This window comes from Pagrus pagrus (assembly GCF_965226575.1).
Source record: "Pagrus pagrus genome assembly, chromosome: 18".
NCBI lineage: Eukaryota > Metazoa > Chordata > Actinopteri > Spariformes > Sparidae > Pagrus > Pagrus pagrus.
In genome coordinates this window covers 15,894,152-15,914,992 of record NC_140202.1, presented here as the reverse complement: position 1 = coordinate 15,914,992, position 20,841 = coordinate 15,894,152, and the positions used below count along the sequence as shown (strand labels likewise).

At 43.0% G+C, this 20,841-nt stretch overlaps 1 protein-coding gene across 4 annotated transcripts in view; it reads right to left on the bottom strand.

The window, feature by feature from the left end:
- Nucleotides 1-20,841, bottom strand: part of tmem63c (transmembrane protein 63C) — a 30,646-nt gene that overhangs the window by 4,470 nt on the left and 5,335 nt on the right. For 3 of the 4 annotated variants that reach the window (XM_084381678.1, XM_084381681.1, XM_084381680.1), the window contains 21 exons: nt 15,744-15,969; nt 11,124-11,203; nt 9,642-9,729; nt 8,549-8,586; nt 7,661-7,803; nt 6,693-6,744; nt 6,469-6,577; nt 5,446-5,519; nt 5,231-5,311; nt 5,028-5,148; nt 4,709-4,842; nt 4,425-4,547; nt 3,200-3,353; nt 2,996-3,102; nt 2,251-2,337; nt 2,071-2,136; nt 1,794-1,956; nt 1,586-1,691; nt 553-720; nt 336-448; nt 174-248 (listed from right to left, as the gene is read on the bottom strand). In XM_084381678.1, coding sequence (XP_084237804.1) covers nt 174-248; nt 336-448; nt 553-720; nt 1,586-1,691; nt 1,794-1,956; nt 2,071-2,136; nt 2,251-2,337; nt 2,996-3,102; nt 3,200-3,353; nt 4,425-4,547; nt 4,709-4,842; nt 5,028-5,148; nt 5,231-5,311; nt 5,446-5,519; nt 6,469-6,577; nt 6,693-6,744; nt 7,661-7,803; nt 8,549-8,586; nt 9,642-9,729; nt 11,124-11,203; nt 15,744-15,953 — 2,292 coding nt within the window. In that variant the 5' untranslated portion in view covers nt 15,954-15,969. Of the gene's footprint in view, nt 1-173; nt 249-335; nt 449-552; nt 721-1,585; nt 1,692-1,793; nt 1,957-2,070; nt 2,137-2,250; nt 2,338-2,995; nt 3,103-3,199; nt 3,354-4,424; nt 4,548-4,708; nt 4,843-5,027; nt 5,149-5,230; nt 5,312-5,445; nt 5,520-6,468; nt 6,578-6,692; nt 6,745-7,660; nt 7,804-8,548; nt 8,587-9,641; nt 9,730-11,123; nt 11,204-15,743; nt 15,970-18,358; nt 18,461-20,841 lie in introns of those variants that run through there. The other variant, XM_084381679.1, reaches the window with a different exon arrangement.

The window sequence follows — 20,841 nt, the reverse complement described above, 5'->3', positions numbered from 1 at the left end:
TTTACACTTATAAAAACTGAGCCTAATGTGTCAAGTTTCAAGCCTCTGACAGTTGTCAATGCTAGAAATGTAGAGGAAATACAGGAAAAACACAATATGCTTTGTAAATTATCCTGCAAGGTATGTTTTAATGATGAACTGTCAGGCTAATAGGATAAAATGTTATACTGTACACTGGAGGCAGTGGTGGATGTTACAGTAGTCCTGTCTGCATCAGTGAACGTCCCCTCTGCTGGCTGATCAGACATCTGAAACAAAGAAAAAAACATACCTTTCATTCAGCATTTGTGCATCTTCAGCTGAAACGTATCTCAGTGAGATGTGGCGGAGCTGACCTGGTAGCTTGTTGACTTGTCTGGTTGCTTCTTAAGGCACAAGCTGAAGAGGGAGAAGGCAATAGAGGAGAGCAGGGACACTGAGGTGAAGAGGGTGATGGGATGCATTGGACCTGTGAGGGGAGATTGCAGAGTACATTTTGCAGTTTGATTGCAGTAAACTTAGGTTTCAGTAACAGCTAAAGGTGCTGTAGCAGGATAGAAAGGGAAGTGATACCTAATCTGAGCATGGAGAAGAAGAGCAGCCAGAACATGCAGAGGACGGGAGCCACGATGACCTGGCTGATGGCCGCCCTGTGGATGCGCTGGTTGAGTTTGGTGGGAACGTATGCATAGTAGATGTTGTATCGGTCAACCATGTGCTTGAGGATCACATAGAGCAGACCTGGAGGGGCACAAGAAAACACACAAACACTTACTTCAATGATCAGTACCTGCAGTATGAAAGAGAAAAAAGATTGAAAGGTCTAGTGTGTAGGATTTAGGGGCATCTACCAGTGATTGCAGGTTGCGACCGCATGAACAACCCTATTATATACCCCATTTCTGCCCCTAAATCCTACATGTTGCACATTTAAATATCTTAAACAGCATCCACAGAGCATTCAAGCAAGCAGATGGAAGGCAGTGCAGTTGATTTAAGGCTGAAAGACAGAAATCCTTGTGGTTCTTTAACATCATATTTTAGATTTTGTTCTCTCCAAACTTCACCAAACCCCACACATACAGTAAGGTTTGAGGACCTCAAAGGTTTGGCACTTAGATGAAATGCTGTGTTGCTTCTTTGTGGTTCTACCCAATGAGGTTTAACTCAACCAGTGAGATTGTATGTATGTATTGCCTCAGAAAAATGTTTGTATCCAGTCTGCAATAAGCTAAAACGCACAGAACAGCAGGGTATTATGTATGAAAGGGCCCGATCGGGCTTTGAGGATTTGACTGCTGAAGTAAATAGAAGCTTTTTGAGCTCTGGGCAGAGACAGGAGCAGAGTGGGCGTCTGGCTCGCAACTCACTGTGTCTGGGTGTCTGGGACTACAGCAGCAAATTCACACAGTCTGCATCGGACTGGCAGGCAGCAGAGGAGAGTGAGGGCGCAGTATGAGGAGAGACACACACACACACACACACACACACACACACACACAAGACTGAGAAGGAAGGTGATGGGATGGGGGAGAAAGACAAAAGGTGGAAAGAAGGAAGAGGTAGATGAGGATAAAGGAGAATCACTGTGCTGTGTGTTGCTCACCAAAGGGTGTAATGATGGGACATGTGATGCTGTAGGTCATACTGACAGCAAAGATACACATGGTCCAGGCGTACTCCAGGCCAAACTGGAACTCGTAGGCCTGACTCTGTGGATGAAAACACAAACAGTGAGATTTTCACATCTCAGCACAGAACACAATCGTGCCCGACATGTAAACGCTGTGATAAGTATGAAAGGCTCGGCTAACCCGTTTGACATGAATGCGCTCGGCCTGGGACTTGGCGAAGCAGAGGCGGAGGGCATACACCGTCAGCGCTGGGATGCGAAGCAGCTCCATAGCCGTGCCAATCAGACTGGATGTAATCACATAGTTTACAAAGAACGCACCGTTGTCAGGGAGAAACACACACCTGCAACAAGGAAACGAGGAAACCTGTGAGCGCTGAAATGTCCTTTTACACTCTAAAAGATCATTTGCCTGTGACTTTAAAGGTGCAATATGAAAAAAAAAAGAGAAATCGTACTGGAATTTGACATCCTTTTCATCCAGGAAGTGGACATCAAAGAGCCACGTGAAGAACAGGTCCAAACTACAGAAAGAATGAAATATGAAAAGGACTTACTTCTAAAGAAGTGTGAATATTTTAAAGTGGGTAAAATCAAAAGACAAGTAAGTTACATGTTTGTTTTGAGAGTTAGTGTACCTGGACAGACCAAGCGAAGGCAAGAGGATGACCATGAAGACCAGCAACAAAAAACACTTGTGCATCGTCACTTGATTCTCACCAGATCTGAGACATTAAATGAAAAATAAGGGATCATAAGAACATCATTATGCAATACATATTAAGTTATAAAATCAGTGCAGCTCCCTTCAACATAATCGGTTTATAATGTGATATAATGTAATGTAAAGTCAGCTGACGCCACATTTACAGGACTGCTGGGGTTCATTAGCACGAACTACGCTTTTCACTCCAGTAAACAGTCGATTTGCATTCGGTCCTTCGCACATCACGCCTGCACAACACGTTTGTGGGGGTGGTTATGTAAAGAAAGGGTGCTCATAGGTGCTGCGCGAGGTTGTCTCCCTATGCACAGTTGTTCCGCTCCTCCTCCCGCTAGTCACCATGTGCCGCTCCTCTGCGCATGGTGACTACTGTGCATATCATTATCCTCACATGGAGATCTCTATGACAACCTGCCCAGAATAACAGTGCAGGGAGAGTGACAGAGAGAAGGAGGGAGAGAGGGGGGGGAGCGTAAAAAGAGCAACAGGGTGAAAGAGAAAAAAAAATAATTGAGATGGAAAAAAAAAAAAAAAAAAAAGAAATGCTGGGAGTTGAGAGGAAGACATGCTACACATGAAGGGTCCATTTGAAGAAGCAAAGGACAGGCATTTCCATTTCAGAGGAGAGAGGAAAGTGCTGGCCGATGGCTGGTGAGTACCTGGTCCAGTGGGACTCGAAGAAGGCTGAGTAGTAGACGATGAAGGGCAGGAGCACCGAAAACGCCCACAGCAGGAGGGTCGGGAAGAACTGGGTAATGACTGGGCTCTGGATTGGACAGGAACATGGTTAATTAATGACTGAGGAGAGGGTTAAAAAGGTGGCGTTAAGGCCACATGGTTCAACTTAATCTCAAACTCCTGACCCGCAGGCTCTCCACGGGCCTCGTGACGTTGAACTTGTCCATGGTGTTGACGATGATGGCGGGAGTTGTGAGGAAGAAGAGCAACAGGAAGAGGAGGATATTGAGGAGGACACAACGGAGCCACCAGCGAGATCCACACACTGACAGGTTTTCCCTGGTGAGGGGAGAAATAACGAGCATCAATTCACAGCCATCCAGCAAGACAGACAGGACAGTTAACACACCACTGTCCCCTGACACTCCTCTACTGTATGTATTGACATAAGCCTGAAATAGCCACCTCTCTGTATGTGAGTTTCCACTGGAGAGCAGCACACTTCAGCGCTCAGTTTTAATGAAGGAGCAAAAGTACCTGCTCCAGTCGTCTAGTTAGTGCAAAAACACATTCGCACACTGCGACCAAGCAGGCGTGAAGCACAAACAGCGAGCGCTACCATCTCTTTGGTTTAATCTCCCATACATATGCATCAGTCATTTGTTACATAATCTCGCTGGGACTGCCGCATTTGCTTTCCAAGATGAGAAACATGCATTACGGCTAATCCAATCAAGGACAGGGAATGAGCTTTAAATGGCGTTTAAGATCTGCTGCAAACAAACATCAAGAGCTAAAGGGAAAAAGAAATAGGAGAGCTCTGATGCAGATACTCTGACAAAGCCGAAGTGCATCATTTGCATAATTTGTACCTCTTGTCTGAATAAAAAGCTTCTTGGAGCTCCATCATAACAAGCTAATGTCGCATCGACAGGCAAAATTACAGCTCGCAGAACTTTGGTTTGAAGTGTAGTCACGATACCAAGCTTTCCAAAGATACCAAATATGTCAGGGTTAATTACAGGGAAATGTGTCTAAATGATGCATAAGACATGTAAAACTGGATATTACACTCAAAATATGCGTCCGCATGGGTTTGCTCCTTGTGCTCTGGTTTCCTCTCCTCAGTCCATGCAGACCTGCAGGTGTGAATGTGAGTGGGAATTGTTGTTGCAATGCAACTTAGCCACTGAGTGGTATCACTGGAGATTACATGCAGCTTCTTCTGGAGCCACAAGGCTTTGTACTACTTTTTCACATATGCAGTACTACTGTAAAAATCGCTGGAGTTACCCTTTAAGTTGTAGGAAAGTAGTATGATGTTTACTTTGTGGCCAATTAAGTGAAATAAGACTTAAGGGGACCCTTAAAGTGAAAAACTATCTGAGTTCCAGTAACGTCAGTACTGACCAGATGATGTCACTGGGAGCAGGCGCGTAGCTGACCCCCCATTTGTGCGACTGCACCACAGTGGTGATGCTGGACTGCTGCGGTCTGCGTCGGCAGTGCACGCAACTGTTGTCCTTCACAATTCTGCAAAACAAAACAACACGTACAAAAGCGCTGCAGAAATCCGCATCAGCAGCTTTTATGTGTCCCCATGAATTTTATGTCGGCTCCCTGCTGTGACAGGGTTTACGTGACGAGAGGGCCTGACAGTCATAAACCTCGGTGTCATTCTGTTGTTTACTCACACCGCAGTCATCCTCTCATCACGGAAAGTCACGAAGGCGATGCCCAGCCTCTTCATGGAGATGCGGTTCTTCTCAGCGTTAAACTCGTCGGTCCGCTTTTCCTCTAACTCGCTGTAGTACTGTTCTGCATCCACCTGCGCATAAAAAGTTAGAGCGCACATTACTCACTGCATCTTTCACTCACAGAGATCCCCAGATTCACAGTGGCAAGATATGTTGTTGCTGCATGTGCCTACTTCTGGATTGCAGTGCCATCCAGTGGTAACATACTTTCTGCGCAGCACAACTGACTGATCCCAGTTATGTTGATAAAAAGCACCTTTTCAAAGCCACAGATGTCGCAGCAGAATATCTGAGCACACGGATGGGTCTTGATCAGGATCTTCCCCTCCTTTTGGGCCTTTGAAGCAAAATACAGCCTGCCTTTCATCGCTTTGCGCCTGCAAAACACATCAACATCCTCAAACAAGAGTCCACACTGATCACAAACTGTGCTGCTCCAGTCTGTAGCAGGTACTGTACCTCTCTAAGTCCAGCCTCATCAGCTTGTGGACATCGAAGCAGAATCGAATATCAGTGACCGTACAGCTGGGGTAGGCCTCACTGGTGAATGGAGGAAAAGGACTTCAGGACATCAGAATGACGGGGATGAGATTGTGCATGTACATGTGTTTGGTCAGGGATTCCTTGTGATTTAACTTGACTTAACAATGAAATAGAGAAGAAAACATGCGTACTGGAAGTGTTTGGTGATGAGTCCTGGGTCAGAGATCTCTCTTGGTATGCAGGTGATCATCAGTGTCCTGGCTACCTGCAACACAAAATGCAATTACCATGATGAGTTATTATAAAGTGCCATGCTAGCAGTGTTGCTCCATTGGTCTACCAGACAGAAATATATTGAGAATAACAAAGAAAAATTTGTCCTGAGAGGATGAATCCTGTGTAGGCCTGTCACAGTTACTACTTTGGTTGAACATTACATTGTCCCAGATATACTTAAAACACTGTTATTGTAATTTTAAGACCACCATATAGCACCAGAATACTACAAGTACACCTTTTCAAAGAACAAACTTCTAATTCTTTTAATTTATATTCAGACATTGAAACTGGAATGTGAAACAAACATTTAAGCATCCTAAATAAATAAAACAAAAGAAATAAAACCATGCAACCAAAAATTGCGTTTTAACATAATCGGCAATATTCTGGGCAGCAAAAATTGATCGAGGTCATTTACATATATAAAATAAGTTGATAAGATATGTATGATAAGTAGATAACTTAATTTCTGTGACAGACATTAGGACACATACCCGTAAAACTAATGACAATCCCATTTCTCTAAGCTGTACTTAACAAATTACTGAATTTTAGCATGCTAACATGCTAAACAAGAGAAATGGATGCTTTTGCAGAGGAGAAATGACCAGGCCTTGATGTTTAATGGTCCAGTGTGTAGGGAGATCCCTCGATAAAAACACAAAAGGCCATCTCTAGAGCCATTTTTTTTTGTCCACTCTAGGCTACTGTAGAAACATGGCTGTGCAACATGGCAGACTCCTTGGAAAATGATCTGCCCCTTGTTTCTAGATGTAAGAGGCTAATTCTAAGGTAACACAATGATTATTTCAGGTTTCAGGTGATTATACACTCATGAAAAGATAATTATAAATATCATATTCCATTTCTGCCAATAGATCCCTTTAAATCCTACACACTGGACCTTTAATCAGTGTGATGTGCTGGTGACAGACCTTCTCATCCTCTCTGTACTCCAGCCGTATGGAGTGGTGAGCCATACACAGCAACGTCATGATGAAGTAGACCAGAGCAAAGATGCTGTGGAGCCACAGAAAGCTGTCCCTGCGAGGCACAAAAACACTGTTGTGACTTAAACAAATATATATAGTTCAGTGTGTTTTCATGGTTCTGCGCTATTTCACGAGATCTGATGTCATTCACAAAGTGCTGGACTTACTTTGCGCTAACATTAGCCAGTGTTGTTCTTCCAAAGTTTTCAGGACTGTCTCCTGTAGGAATAATGAAACACGACAGACAGCGAGACATTTTAATTTCTAAATGACTTGAGGGAAAACCCCTCCTCCTTTGTCTGAGGCAGCGATGAAGCAATGTCACTATTAAGAGAAAAACCCTCTCCATCCAAGTTTAATGACATCTCTCTCATCTCAATGAAATTTCACACAAAACTCAAACATCGCAGTCATGCCTAACTCTGCTGTTTTAATTTGGGCACCCTTTGTTTGCCGTCGCCATGGCAGCCTGTCAACGGGTGCTGGTTTATTTAATGGCTGGGGTGACACACTGCTCTATAAGATGACAGCCAGAAGTAATAAAACCGTTTCTGTGGAAGGCCCAGCTCCTCGTAGACCCCATAATGGCTCCTGCCTTCATCCTGTTAGGGAACGGCCTCGTCAACACTTCCTACAAAATAAGCACTCAGCTGCCAAAAGGCATTTCTGCTTCTATTTAGCAACCCCTGACACCTACATGTGTATGTTAAGAGGAAATGAAGCACTTTCTATTTCTATAATCCTACTTGGGGAACTGCCACTGGTATGCTAGCAACTCAAAATAAATGAAATGTAGCCTTTGTGTACTGCATGTAAATAGCAGTTGTACTTCATACTGTTGTTTTATGGGCAATTCAGAGTTAAAATTATCCTTTGAGTTTACGTGAGTTTTGATTTTATTTTGTTATGTGAGATGATTTGGCTTTTTTTAAACTCAACTTCACCACAGACTGTTGAAAGCTTGTGTTTCTGACCATTTAACTAACAAACAATCTGGTGTGTAGATGTGTGTGATTGTCTCTGTGTGGCCTGGCTTCTCTCCCTGCGAGGTGCCCCATGTGTCTCTCCCGATGGTTAAGGATATCCCTCGGCTTTTCAAACAACTGGCTGGGCCATCATGTAGGGACTAAAATACCCAGGAGGTTCCCGGAAAAGTTGACCGGCAGGATTACGGCCAAAGACAGCAGGCAAACCACGGTCATGAGCAGGATGATGTGGCGCTGGAAGGACAGGTACGTGACGGCGTCGATGCCGCATTTGCTGCGTATCTCTTCGTCCCTGCGGAAACAGAGAGGGGAAACCTTCAGAATCTCTTAATCCCAAACTTCCTATGCTGCATGATGAAAACAAAGATGCTGCAAACGGTTCAGTAGTGGAATTTGCACACAGGCAGTTGTGATGAAAACCAGAAGAATATTAATCTCTCATATGTACGCAGCTTGTACTGCCAGGAGCAATGGTTCGACAGCTGATACCTCATCATGAGTCAAACTGTGGCACCATTACTTTGGTGTCAGAAGCTGTGGTAACCGAGCTGGAAGGTTCAGGAAACCGAGTGTCATAAAAAAAGAAAAAGAAAGGAGGAGAAATGCATGAAAAAAGAAGAAAAGAGGTGCATGCTGGTCTCATTGCAGCCCACACATTGCGAACTCGCAGGGTGGGTTTGCACTTTCCCAGGGATCCCAGGGTGAGCCACTGGCATGAGAGCTAAAAACAGAAGCACCCAAACTCCACCACAATACTATGGAAACCATGGGCAGCGTGAAAATGGCCTTTTTTACAGGCCTAAATCTGTTGTGTGCAGTCAGACTCCAGCAAGTGCAAATATTCAAGGGGAAACCACGGCACCAGCGGTCACATGAGCCCAGACTCGTTTGTTTTCCCTGCTAAATGAGATATAACACGAGACTTTACATTTTGACTCTGACATCAGCTTTGAAGACAGAGGGCCAATAAAAGGATGGAAGCTGAGATGAGAGGAAAGGGTAAAATAATTGCAAGGGCAACTGCTTTGTGCACTTACTTCATATGGTAGAGAGATGAGAGCCACGAGCAGAAGCCCTGGAAGGAGAGGAGAATCATAAAACATCCAATGGATTCGTTATTAAACATAATAAATAACACATGTATGCAAGTGTGTGCACACCACGTCTGGCTACTTGCATGCATCCACTATTTGCATACTAATAAGGTCTGCAGAGTGACACAGAGATGGGGATTTAATAGGTCTAGCCTGGAGCAGTAACCACTTTACTGCAGCCTCAGCTTTGTGTAGGCACAGGGCGATGACTCCAGTCTGACTCTTTGTCTTACACCGTTATAAACATACAGGGAGTGACCTCAGTCTATCACCCAGGTGTCATGGAGTCACAGACAGTCCAGCTGAGTCATGATCCAAACTTCACTCTTACAACAGTTGACACATTGCCATTTCAGACAAGTGGACTTTGTTATAAAAGTGCAGCATGCAGCAGTTTTATGTCAGGGACACATTTACTTGTAAAGAAATGAGAACATGACCAAGACTGGTAGAATGTGGGTGGCATTGTTGATCGCAGTGTTTCTTAAAAGTGAGATGTGTTTCTTTATTTATTTTAGCTCTGTTTGTCTCTTCACCAATCACAATTTTATTGCTGCTAGAAAACACAAAGTGGGTTTATCTGAGCTTTCCCATTGAAAACCTGCCTTGCTGGAAACTAGGTTGATGATAATGAAGCTCGACTGTTATAAACTGGGCTAACAGATGCTAAAAACATCCCAAATCGCTGAAAGGATCTGCTGAGTTACTCTCTGTAGTTTAGCGTGACCCCTTTCACATTACATATACTGTAGGCATCTGATACATTGTCATATACAAATGATTAATTAGTGCAGCTTTAATTGGGAATCTAAACCACGCAGGTTTCAACACATAAAATAGCCTTTGCAAATATTTTATCAGGTACGAAACGCATTTAACATTTTTGTTAGACCTTTAGGACACGTAAAATGTGTTTTGCTGACGGAGGCTGGGTGTAAACAAAACAGAGTTTGTTTATGATGAAATCCACAGGGCACCTTTAATTGTTATGAAAATGCAATTCCTTGGTGCTTTAAGGAGCTGATGAACAACTCACCATGTCCTTGGTCTCCGAGTCGGAGGGGCTGGACTCTGATGGAGACTTCTCTTTCTCACTTGGTTCTCCATAAAACAGGGATGTGAGACTGAATTGGGAAGATGAAAAAAGAAATCGCGAGATCAACATATCGATTGTGGCCTGACAGGACCTTATCAATACAGTCTATTTTAAACTCAGTGCTGTAAAGGAGATCACAACAAAGACATCATGTAACTGCTGCAGACAGTCCCAGGGTACCTGTGTGAAATCAATTCCTGTGTGTGTGTGTGTGTGTGTGTGTGTGTGTGTGTGTGAGTGTGTGTGTGTGTGTGTGTGTGCGTGTGTGTGTGTATACACAGAGAAGACATAAAACACATACAGTAAGGTCGGATCTAATAAAGCCAATGTGATGATTGAATTTGTGGATATTTCTCTGTGGGCCACACCAATGACAGTTCAACAGCGTGTCAAATTAAGCAGCGTAATTGAATTAGTATGAGAGCGGACCGCCTGGCAAAACACACAGATGTTGCTCGCCCTCGGGTGCTACGAAGCCGCTGCCGGTCAGGCAGAACTAATCGAGCCTGCAAACCCCTGGAGAGGAGACTCAGGTCAAGCAGAGGCAAACCACTGCAGACTCAAGCAGACTGCTGGGTGGACCTCGACTCATTTGGAACCTTAAAGGTATCTCAAGTGATTAATCAATTAGTCGATCAAACAATTGTTTAAAAGATATGTTCAGTGATGGCTTAAATACTCACACAGCAAGTCTGTGTTAATACGCAGATGAGAATAGTTCAACAAAGAAGCATTATTTGCTTGTGCCCAGCAGTTTTAGGAAATGATTTATCTTTAATACAAATTAAGCTTGTATTTATGGCCTGCCTCATTACTAGGAACCAAAGGACTTCGGGATGGGTGCCACAGACAAAGTTGGAAAAGTATTGAGAGATGGACCAAAACATTGCCTGCTTTGATCTTTACATGGGATTTGTTGCTAATAAGAAAAATATAGAACAACACTAATGTTTCAGCCTTCTCCTTGAAGTTATTTATCAAGGGAGGATGCTTAACATTGGCTGCTTCATGCTTCCTAAATGTGAGGATTTGCTGCTCATCTCAGTTTTTATTGCTGTAAATTGAACATCTGCTGTTTAAAGGTATCCTTCTTTCACATTTCTGACATTTTACCTCTTGAACAAAACAAAAATAAGCACTTGATTTACTAAAGTAGAAAGCATTAGTTAGTTGCAGCCCGTCTTTACATATACTGTCTATGTGGATAATAAATGATCACTCCAATAATAACAAAGTGTAGAAGCTCCTTGCACTAATTTCCTTCCTACGCAGTACCACTTATATTCAGCAGAGGGAGCTGGAGGCCTCAGGTTCAGGACTGGGTCCACTGAGACTTATTTTACCATCTTAAACGTTGACGTGGCTCACAGACCCACAACTGAGATCAGATTTTTACCGTAAGACAGCGAGTGATGGATTCACCTGTCATTCTCCATCAGCAGAGCCAGGCGGCCATAATCCCACGCAGCCTTCCTCAGACAGGAGAAGATGAGCAACAGGAACTGTAACACAGGACAAGACCATGAATGCAGAGCTCCTGAGAATCTCATTTACACAACCACACACACATTGTCCTCATCTGCTCCGGGCCTAATATCATGCCAAACCTTTCCATTTATTTGATTTGAAAGCTGAGGCCAGTCTCCATAAAAAGCCTACAAACAAAAGGTTCAAAATACAGCAGCAATAATGAGCTATCGTCTTTCTTTAGAGTAGTACGTGGTTGTCTTGGAAACTACCAGAGACAGGTCAACATGCACACGGGAAACACATGCTGAGCACTAATGACGAACGAGTGTGGTCAATAGCAAGAATAAATCTGAAAAGCCTCCATTCAGCCACAAATGAAGAGCTTATTGTAAGAGAAGAAAGCCTTTTCAATGACATATTAAGGTTCTCAACAGTGGATTCATGCTGAACAGGCCGGGTTAAATATCTGAGAGCCGAACGGGCCGATGATGGATGAATGTTGACAAATGCAAATTGAGTAAAAGTGCTGATGAATGTTTGATTTTTATTATGGCGTTAACTCATTTGAGTTTGGAAGCCATTTGTTTTAGTGTGAAGGGGTGACAGAAATGTTGAGAAAGCTCCCATAAATGTTGAACGGTTCTTTCTTCAGTGATGCAGGGCTCATGCATAGACAATCAGGGCATCCTTGACTTGACTGAGGCTTGTAGATGAATCATGAGCGTGTGTTCACATTAGCAGTCAGGGCCCAAACTCCTTCCACAAATAAGAATCTCTCTAGTATCTCTCAGTTTTTCCGTCTCCTCCCTGTTGTTTTATTACATTTGGTCTCGATGCGTGGGCATGCTCTCCTCCAGTCCCACAGATGATTTATTCTCTATGATGGTGGGATAGATGCAGAGGCGTGCTCCCGTCACCTGGGGGCGGGGGGGCGTGTTTTGACTCGTGCTTGTCATTAAGAGACAGCGCGCAACCCTCTCCGTTGTCTTGACAACCAGGCAGTGATGAAATGAGCCAATTAAAAGACGGACGTGGCAGATTGAGAGTGATAGCAGTGCAGAGATCAAGCTTGACAAGGCCTGACAGTGGAAAGGAGGTTGTTGTGGGAGCCTATCATCATCTGAAGACAAATAGTAAACATGTGTTATTGTACGTGAAAGGAAAGATAAAACGTACATTTAAAGGGACAGTTCACTTGGAAATAATGGAAAAATAATGCCCTGGTTCGCCAAGATAATTGCTGTGAACAGCTTCATGCAGGAACTATTTTCTTTCTGTGTCACCGTGCCAAAGGAAACATCCATCTACTCATGGACAAGAGGTGAGCTAACTAAGCTAGCTAATTTTACAGTTCAGCCAAGTAGGACTCAATTAATATTTACATCCTGAGCTGTCATTAGCACTAGCCTCTCATCCACTCGCTTCCTTCTGTGTGGTGTTACTGTGTAGTTCAGTAGAAAGAAAATAGCTCCTACAGAAAGGCAAATATCTCCAAAACTCGACAACTCACACCCAAACAATCTAGATGGATAAATACTCTACAGGCAATGTATTTTGGATTTTTGAGTGAACTGTCCCTTTAATGCAATTTGCTACATATGACATACACCTAATGTGTGCTTGCATTTGTGTGTATTGTATGTTTTTATGAGCTCTAAAACCCTGACGAGGAGGAGACAAATAAAAAAGATCCACTGTGATTTGAAAGGCGAAGTCTAATTTGAAGTCTGTGTTCATTTTTTGAGGCTTTTCACTGATGAAATAATAAAGTGCCCAGCTCAGCAGAGGAATATGAAACATAAGAAATATTACTTGGTTTCATATTCCCTTATCTGAGCCGGGAACTCTTGATTAAAAACACTCAAAGACATGTAAGGTGAATATACAGTTAAACAGAATGATATTTTTCCCTATTCCCACAGCATGGCCTTGAAAGAACACTAACCTATGGATTTGTTGAAGTGAAACAAAGCACAGGTCTGGCTCTATACGACCTGTTGTCTCACCACCAATTATCAGTTGCGATATTCAGCATTTTTCTGACATTGGAATCAGTGTTTTTATCTGATTGTCGATTGTTATAAGTTAATTGAAACATGCACTCATTTGGCTGTGATGCAGCACGTTATCCGAAGAGTAACTAGTAACTAAAGTTAATACATTAATGTGGTGATTAAAAACAATAATTGATTCCAAATGCAGTGGCGCAGAAGGATAAAGTACCAGAAAATGGAAATACTCAAGAAAAGTACCTCAAAACTGCACTTAAGTACATGCCTGAGTAGTACTGCTGAACAGTGATTAAAACAAAGTGTACTCATTACATTCAACACCAGCTTCAGCTCCATATGAAATGTTAATATGGTTTGCCTTTTTTTTTTGCATACTGTAGGTAGATAAGTTATTTTGCTCATTATCCTAAGCATATTATTGAGTTCACCAGATTCTCCTTAACAGTAAGACCTTTTCTTTGACTTTTGGTAATCCCAGAGAGGACTTGTAGGCACCAGAGCTGTGTCCTTTACCTGTATGTAGAAAATCTTCATTGTGTTCTTGATGCTATCACTAGGGGGCACCAAAGTCTAACATGTGTAAATCTAAAGGCTTTTACAAAGTGGCTGCATAAAATGTCTGTACCTGTGTACATAAAACAAACAGACTCCTTGTGTTATGGCTTGTAAAGACTTTGATTTAGCTTATATTTAGCTCACCAATCAGAGCATAACTGATTAATAGGCTAATAATATTATTATTAATATTAATCATCATCATCATCACGACCTCTTCCTTGCTTTTGTAGCTTGGTGTCATCTGACATCTTTGACTTGCACAGTGCAGGGATTCTGTTTTTCATAATGGTCCCTGTTCCCAGGAGACCATTTGCTTTCAACATATCCACTACTTTGACAGAGGTGAAATACCTGTCAAAGTACAGGTGTGTTCCTCTTGCAAGAGACTGCGCCATCCGAGCGACTGCATTCAGACCAGATCCACTAGAAAGCCTAGCTTACACATTGCTTCTTATCCATAACAATGGATGGTGGGTGTCATCATTTTGTCCCTGCTCAGACTCCTCACAAACTGATGTGTCCTCATCTGAGCTTTCACTTTCCTGCTCTACTGTCTGGTCCTCCTCCACCTCATCACCTGACAGCTCAAAGTCTGACTCCCCTTCCACTATTCTGAATAAAATCCTTTCTGCCTCACTCAGCCCTCTGTTTTCTGAAGTATGGAAACTGGTTGTGTTTTGAAAGGGTTAAAATGATTGTACATTTCTAAAATCTTACTTAATTGAAGTTAAGACTCTTATATTGAAGAAACTATTTGATTATTAGCAATAGAAACATCATATCTGCAAAAAAATGATCCCGTGCCTCTCTTGTTGCCATAAAACGTGAAAAGCTGAGATGGCAGCCATTTTGAAAAGAAAGTGCTCGTCCCTCATAGCCACACCCCCACAACTGTGGCATCACTAGAAAGCCTGGGATGTCCTCTAGACAATACAGTCTGACTCAAATAGATTGCATGAATGGTGCTTGAGTTAGAGGTCTCAGACTCATGTCCCCCACAGAGGACAAAAAATAATTGCCAGGTCTTATGAGGATAAGGACATCTGACCATCCTTTGCAGGGTCATTGGAGGCTGGAGCCTATCCCAGCATGTACTGAGACACCAACAGTCACAGTCTATCATAGACAGTCTCGAATTAACCTAACTGCCCGATGAATACCACACATTTTGAATGTAATTTCATGTTTGAAACCCATGAAGGAGAGCATGCAAACTCCCTGGATCAGAGTTAGACCCCAGGATCTCCTTCTTGTAACAGCTTCACCACCTGACACAGTGTACATGACCCTTGTAATACTCAATAAAAGTGTGTTGACATGTTTCCAATACACAGCATGTCTGCATTCATTTCACTCATTCATGTGTGATGTCCAGCACTCCGAACACTCCTCGTGCTGCTGTTGTCCTCTATCATCATCAAGAGCAGAGTTAAGTGCTTGAGACAGATGTCTATTAGATACGGTATTTTTACAGGAACAACCCTCTGACCATGTAGCACCTCTTGTTGTCTGTTTAAATCAGGGCACTTCATAACATCTCAGTGGGGTGTTGGCAGCTTTGGATTTATTCAGAGACCTTGTTGTCAAGGTCCTCTAAGCTGCAGCAGCATACAAAGAAGAGATGATTCAGAGTGCAAAAGGTGGACATGTGATTCTAACTAGAGCTGAAATGAATCGCTGATTAATTGATTTGCTGATGGCTAGCAAACACCTACTTTAATAATTGATCATTTCCATCCTCTCTTCTGTTTCAAGCTTCTCAAATGTGAACATTTTCTGGTCGTCTATTATGCATAACTTTAAAAAATCAGCTGGTTTTATTAAAGCTGCTATTATAAATGGTTATTATAGAAAGTGAGACTGAGGGAAAGTGGCAGAAGAATGTTTTGAAAGCTGTTTCATATCAACATTTACAAACAAATGTTAATTGACAATCGCTTTTCTGGATTAAATTTTGTATATTATTGTGTGTGCGTGTGTGTGTGTGTGTGTGAGTCTGTACCATCCACAACACCCCATTGATGGCGAGGACCGTGGGCACCCCTCCAAACGGCAGACCCTGGAGGACGCTGCTGCGGGAGTGCGAACGGTAGCATCTCTCAGCAGTGCTGTTATCCTCCCCAAACTGGTCCAGGAAGCTCAGAACATCCAGCTCCACAGCTCTCCCCTCCACAGGGGGCGCTCTCGTCACAAACAGCTCAGAGTGCGCCATCAGCACTGGACCATACCTGAAAACAAAGGAAATAAAGAGAGACGCCTTTAGCCAAGTTTGGTCAACTCTTTGAGACACATCCGCTGAAGCTCTCAGCTGCCTGTACATAATATTATCAAAACCCAATATCTGAGCTGCAACCTGAGAGGCTAAAACAACCCACCACACTGAACTTCACATTGGCTCCTCAGAACATCTGTTTTAAACAGTCTATTGTTGTAGGTAAGGGTGTAGCATGTAGTGCATTGAGAAACGGTGCATTTTATTACTTATGAATGTAATTTCATGTTATTTCTCTCTCAGAAGAATCATAGTCCTGTTATAAACAGGAGCTTCCAGTCTTAGTCATATCATCTGTTGCCATAGTGGCCAGCTTTACAACAACCTACACCAGCCTGTATTTATATAGACTGAGAATTACGATGTTTTAATGGAGACGGCGAGTAGTGGTGTGGTGTTGACAATAAGCTATGAAATTGGAAGTTAATGGTCTGTTTTCAACATTCAACCGTTCTGACTCATTTTTTTTCTCCGTGTCCGCCGCTCACTCTAAGTGCAGTTGTGATAGTATTTGCAAGGATCAGTGTGATGATGACCACGGTCCATTAGCAGCCATTGATCTGTGTCTGTTTCTGTATCTGACAAGTCAAAGTGGAGAATTGACATGAAAGCGACAAGCTGACTGGATGATAGATACACTGCAGGCTTTTTTAAAAAGCCATGAAATTCAACAAGAAGATGCTAAGAAGCCCATTCAGCGACATAGCCAAGAAGATATTTCTGCTGTGGGAATAACGTGACAAGAGTTAAAGCTTTAAATGTGTGTTGCACAGCTTGTTGGAGATTGGCTTTTTGTGTATTTCCCTCTGTCGAGAGAAGCATGTACAGGATATGATCATTCACAGTGCCATGACCACAGAACGGAGGTCTGAACCATCTGTCCTCCAGCAGCACACATTCAGCTCACTTTCGATCAATACAGTCCCGACTCCCAGCTGCTCGGCTTGTGTACACTCCTCACTGAATAAACAGTCTGAGGAAATGGAGCAGTAACAGAGTGCTGACAAAGCTTTGCATCAATACTGCGATTTCCAGCTGAGTGAAAGGCATCAATCATTGGATTTCATGGGAAAAAACGCCGATCAACAATACATTCTTAGACGCTGTTACTGTGACAGAAAGCCGTGGCTGGTAGTAAACACAGCGCCGCAGCAGCAAAACGGCAGCCAAAACTGCATCACAACCCCGCTGCTGTCCAACTCTCACAAGACTCATGAGGTAACAGGAGAGGAAGCTAAAGGCCTCCAAACTGGCAAACACGATTTATCACTGCGCCAATGATGTCACTTCCTGAGAAGCTCCATCACCGTTTTGTGAGGCATTTTACCAAACAGCACTTATTGTGCAACAGAAGCCACAGCATGATGTCTAATGTAGGAGGCGAGCTGATCAATGGCAGTGCTGCTGGACTGCTGTACATCACACTGTCAGCGGAGGAGCACAAAAATACAAGCCGGTAGCCTTTTAGCAGCTCTTTCAGCACCACTTTAGTCTCGTTCTTACTTCCTGTTGTGAAACTGTATAGCTTGCAGTCAATATTCAGATGCCGGCAGACACACAGCATCTGAAACTCCCTTTGGAGACAACTCGGGAGAAGGTTCCCCGAGGATGGATCACAAAGCAAATCCATACAACACACACAGGCTGCGGAGCGTGTTTCCACAGAAGCCGATGTACCATCAACCACGCTTTCTTTCCCTACCAATAATGTATTAAGCCATCGATATGCACAGAGGGATTATTTACAGCTAAAATGGATTAGTAAACACACACGCGTACAGGGGGCGTACCTAAGGAGAGAGCATCAGTTCTCAAATCAAACTGAGAGTCTCCTCTTTTTATAAGGTTGATCACATGGTTATGTTACAGTGGTTTAATCATGAGCCTTTAACTCACTAGGTTCTTTTCATTGTAAATTGTCAAATCTTCAAACAAACTGATTAACTAAACTAACTTGATTTACAGGAGACGTTTGAGGTGTGCGATCAATAGTCCAATAAATCAATAAAAACATCAAGATTTAGTCTTGAAAGCTGTTTATTAAAATAAAAGGCATTGCTTGTGATGGGAGTATGGTGGTACTGCTGCCAGATTCCTGCCTGTTCTTTAATTAATTCAATTATCATTTTGAAAAAGCCTAAAAATGGAAAGCTGCGTCGAACTACTCCGTGACTATTTTTAGACTCCTGTGATGAGCTGATGGTAGCAAACAAATCAAGAGCGGCAACAGGAGCTAAATCAAACAGAAATGACGCCTCAACATGGAAGAAAGCGAAACTAGCGAGCTGTAAGCTGGGAGCACACAGAGCTCGAACAAAGTTTGACATGCAGAAGCTTAAACAGACCTTTATCGCCTCATTGAGCAGTTCTTCTTCCTGCATCAGACCAGTCCTTCACTTTCAACGCTGCCGGCTGTTGATGCTAACAGTGAAACTCCTCCTCTCCACCTCCAGAACAGAGCAGGATGCTGAGGGATACAGGCTGACTGTGGTGTGGTTTCACACAACATTTGGACAAACGTCACAGCATGACTCAGCAGTTTAACTCCACGGATATTCTCTTGCTGTCACACCCCTCACATATAAACACTCAAACTTGCTCACAGTTATCCCACGGTGTCCATTTCCTCTCCAGCTTACTGAACTCTGCAAATCTGAAGTCTTTCTAATCCTCTCCCTCTGCTCATTTCTCTCCTCATCCCTCAACCGGGCTGCCAAGCCAACGCAGCAGATTACAAACTGATGTTTGGCTTGGGAGGCAGTGTTGTGCCTCCCTCTGGCAACATGAGTGAAATCTCTCCTCTGTGCTCAGTTAGACTATTATAATCACAGATGCTGAAGTCAGTGCAGGAGCTGTGAGCTGGGTGATGCGATATACCTGAGTTTGAGTCAGAGAAGCAGAAAAAAAGGGCGAGCTGCGAAGAGGAAAAGCTAACTCAGGTCAGCTAATCAGCTCACCGCACCAGAAAAAACAGCTGAGGTGTCCGTGTGTGTGTGTTTTTGCGTGAAACAGAGGGGCCATCATCCCCGAGGTGATACAGACAAAACAATTAAACTGGGAGTCAGAAGATCGATAACTTGCAATAAACCCTGATTCAATCCAGATGCCTATAATCAGTCTCTCATAATACTTTGATCAAATCAGCTTCAGCTGTAGCCCTGCTTATTATGTCGGTGTTGTCACCAACTACACATTCATATAAAGAAACAAGACAAGACAGGAATATTGTTTACCATGGTTGCCATCTTCATTTAGCATGCTAGCATATGCTAACTAGCACTTAACACAAAGTACAGCTGAGGCCAAAAAAACTAAAATAACTGGTAGTGATAAAGGAAAAGTCAGGGGTTTGCCAAAGTCAGTAAGATTCATCCTCTCGGGAGCATCAATGAATGTACAATAAATTTCAGCCTACACACAACTAGACATTGCTCGTCATGGAGCCGTGCCACTAACATAGCTAAAAACCCTGGGGAGATGGTGGGTGATGGTGCCCAACAAAGTTCACTGCCAAGATTTAAACCAAGTGCTTTAGCATGCACGACTCACTTTTATCATCCTCTAAATTACTTCACCAGATGCCTAAACAAGTGATTTGTCATGCTGCAATGAGGAGCTGGATCTATGTTTTTATGTATACAGCCATGACAGGTAACATATTTACATCCAAACATGTTTTAAGAGACTGGTTATTTATTCCCAGCGGCACCAGAGCCTCATCAACAACATAAACCATTTGGTGGACAGCCCCGGAAGAGCATTCCCTCTCATCGCCAAACATTCATTCGGATCAAGATCCATGACCTGCTGGAGGGAATGAAAGACAGATCGCCCCTTTTTTGCAGAAGAGAGAGCAGATCCATTAATAAAATGTGAACTTGCGTTGACTTCCAAAGCTCTGCACCTTATCAACTGTCAGCTACTGTGAGATAGCTGATAGCCGCCCCCCCTGAAGGACAAGTAACAATCACCATAAATAAAAGAATAAAAGCTTCAGAGTTGCTGTTCCCTTCTTGACTGCAGCGGCTGCAGCCTTGTTAAACACGCAGTTTTCCCCCTCCACTCTTCTGTTTGTGCTGGCAAAGACTGTTCTCTCAGCTTGAGACAGCGATACCTGCACGGTAGAGAAAGGCTTGATGTTTCCCTTGTCGTCGACTTTATCTCAAAGGCCTGGAGCTGGTAGAATATGCATGAGTGATTTCTAGCTGTGCTCTGCATGTTAATATAAAGCCCAGACACTGATTATGGAAATCCTGGTGTTTAAAAGGTGTTCAGTTAAAACAATCCGTCTCTAATTAACTGTTAACAAGCCATCAAAGCTCCGCTTACATGAGACGACATGTCCTGGAAGCTGATCTTTTCCAGTACTTTTCACTCGTGGTGTGCTGAGAGGCATGGGTGCATACTAAGAAGGCGACAAGGGGTGGACATAATAATGTAAATACATCTTGACTTAAAGAATGACAGCTTTAAAGTTACATATTTTTTTTTTGTAATTGGGCAGTCCCCCCTGAAGTTAAGTTAATATGGCAAACATGCTGCTTTTTAGACACCGAACTGAAATTCAACCTTTGTGGCATCATTTGTCACTGTGACAATGTTATTTCAGGATTCAGAAGTCATTTTCACTGGGAGTTTACATTATTTTGTCTACTCCCAAAGAACTATTTTTACTCCTCTATTTTCTGCAGGTCATAGGTAAGATATCTAATAATCCACATGAACCAGGGGCTGAATTGTGGTTTAATAATGTCTTATCTGAGCAGCACTCCAACATAATCGTAGCCGGAGTTGATGCGCATTTGCAAATCACATGAGGGGTGTAATG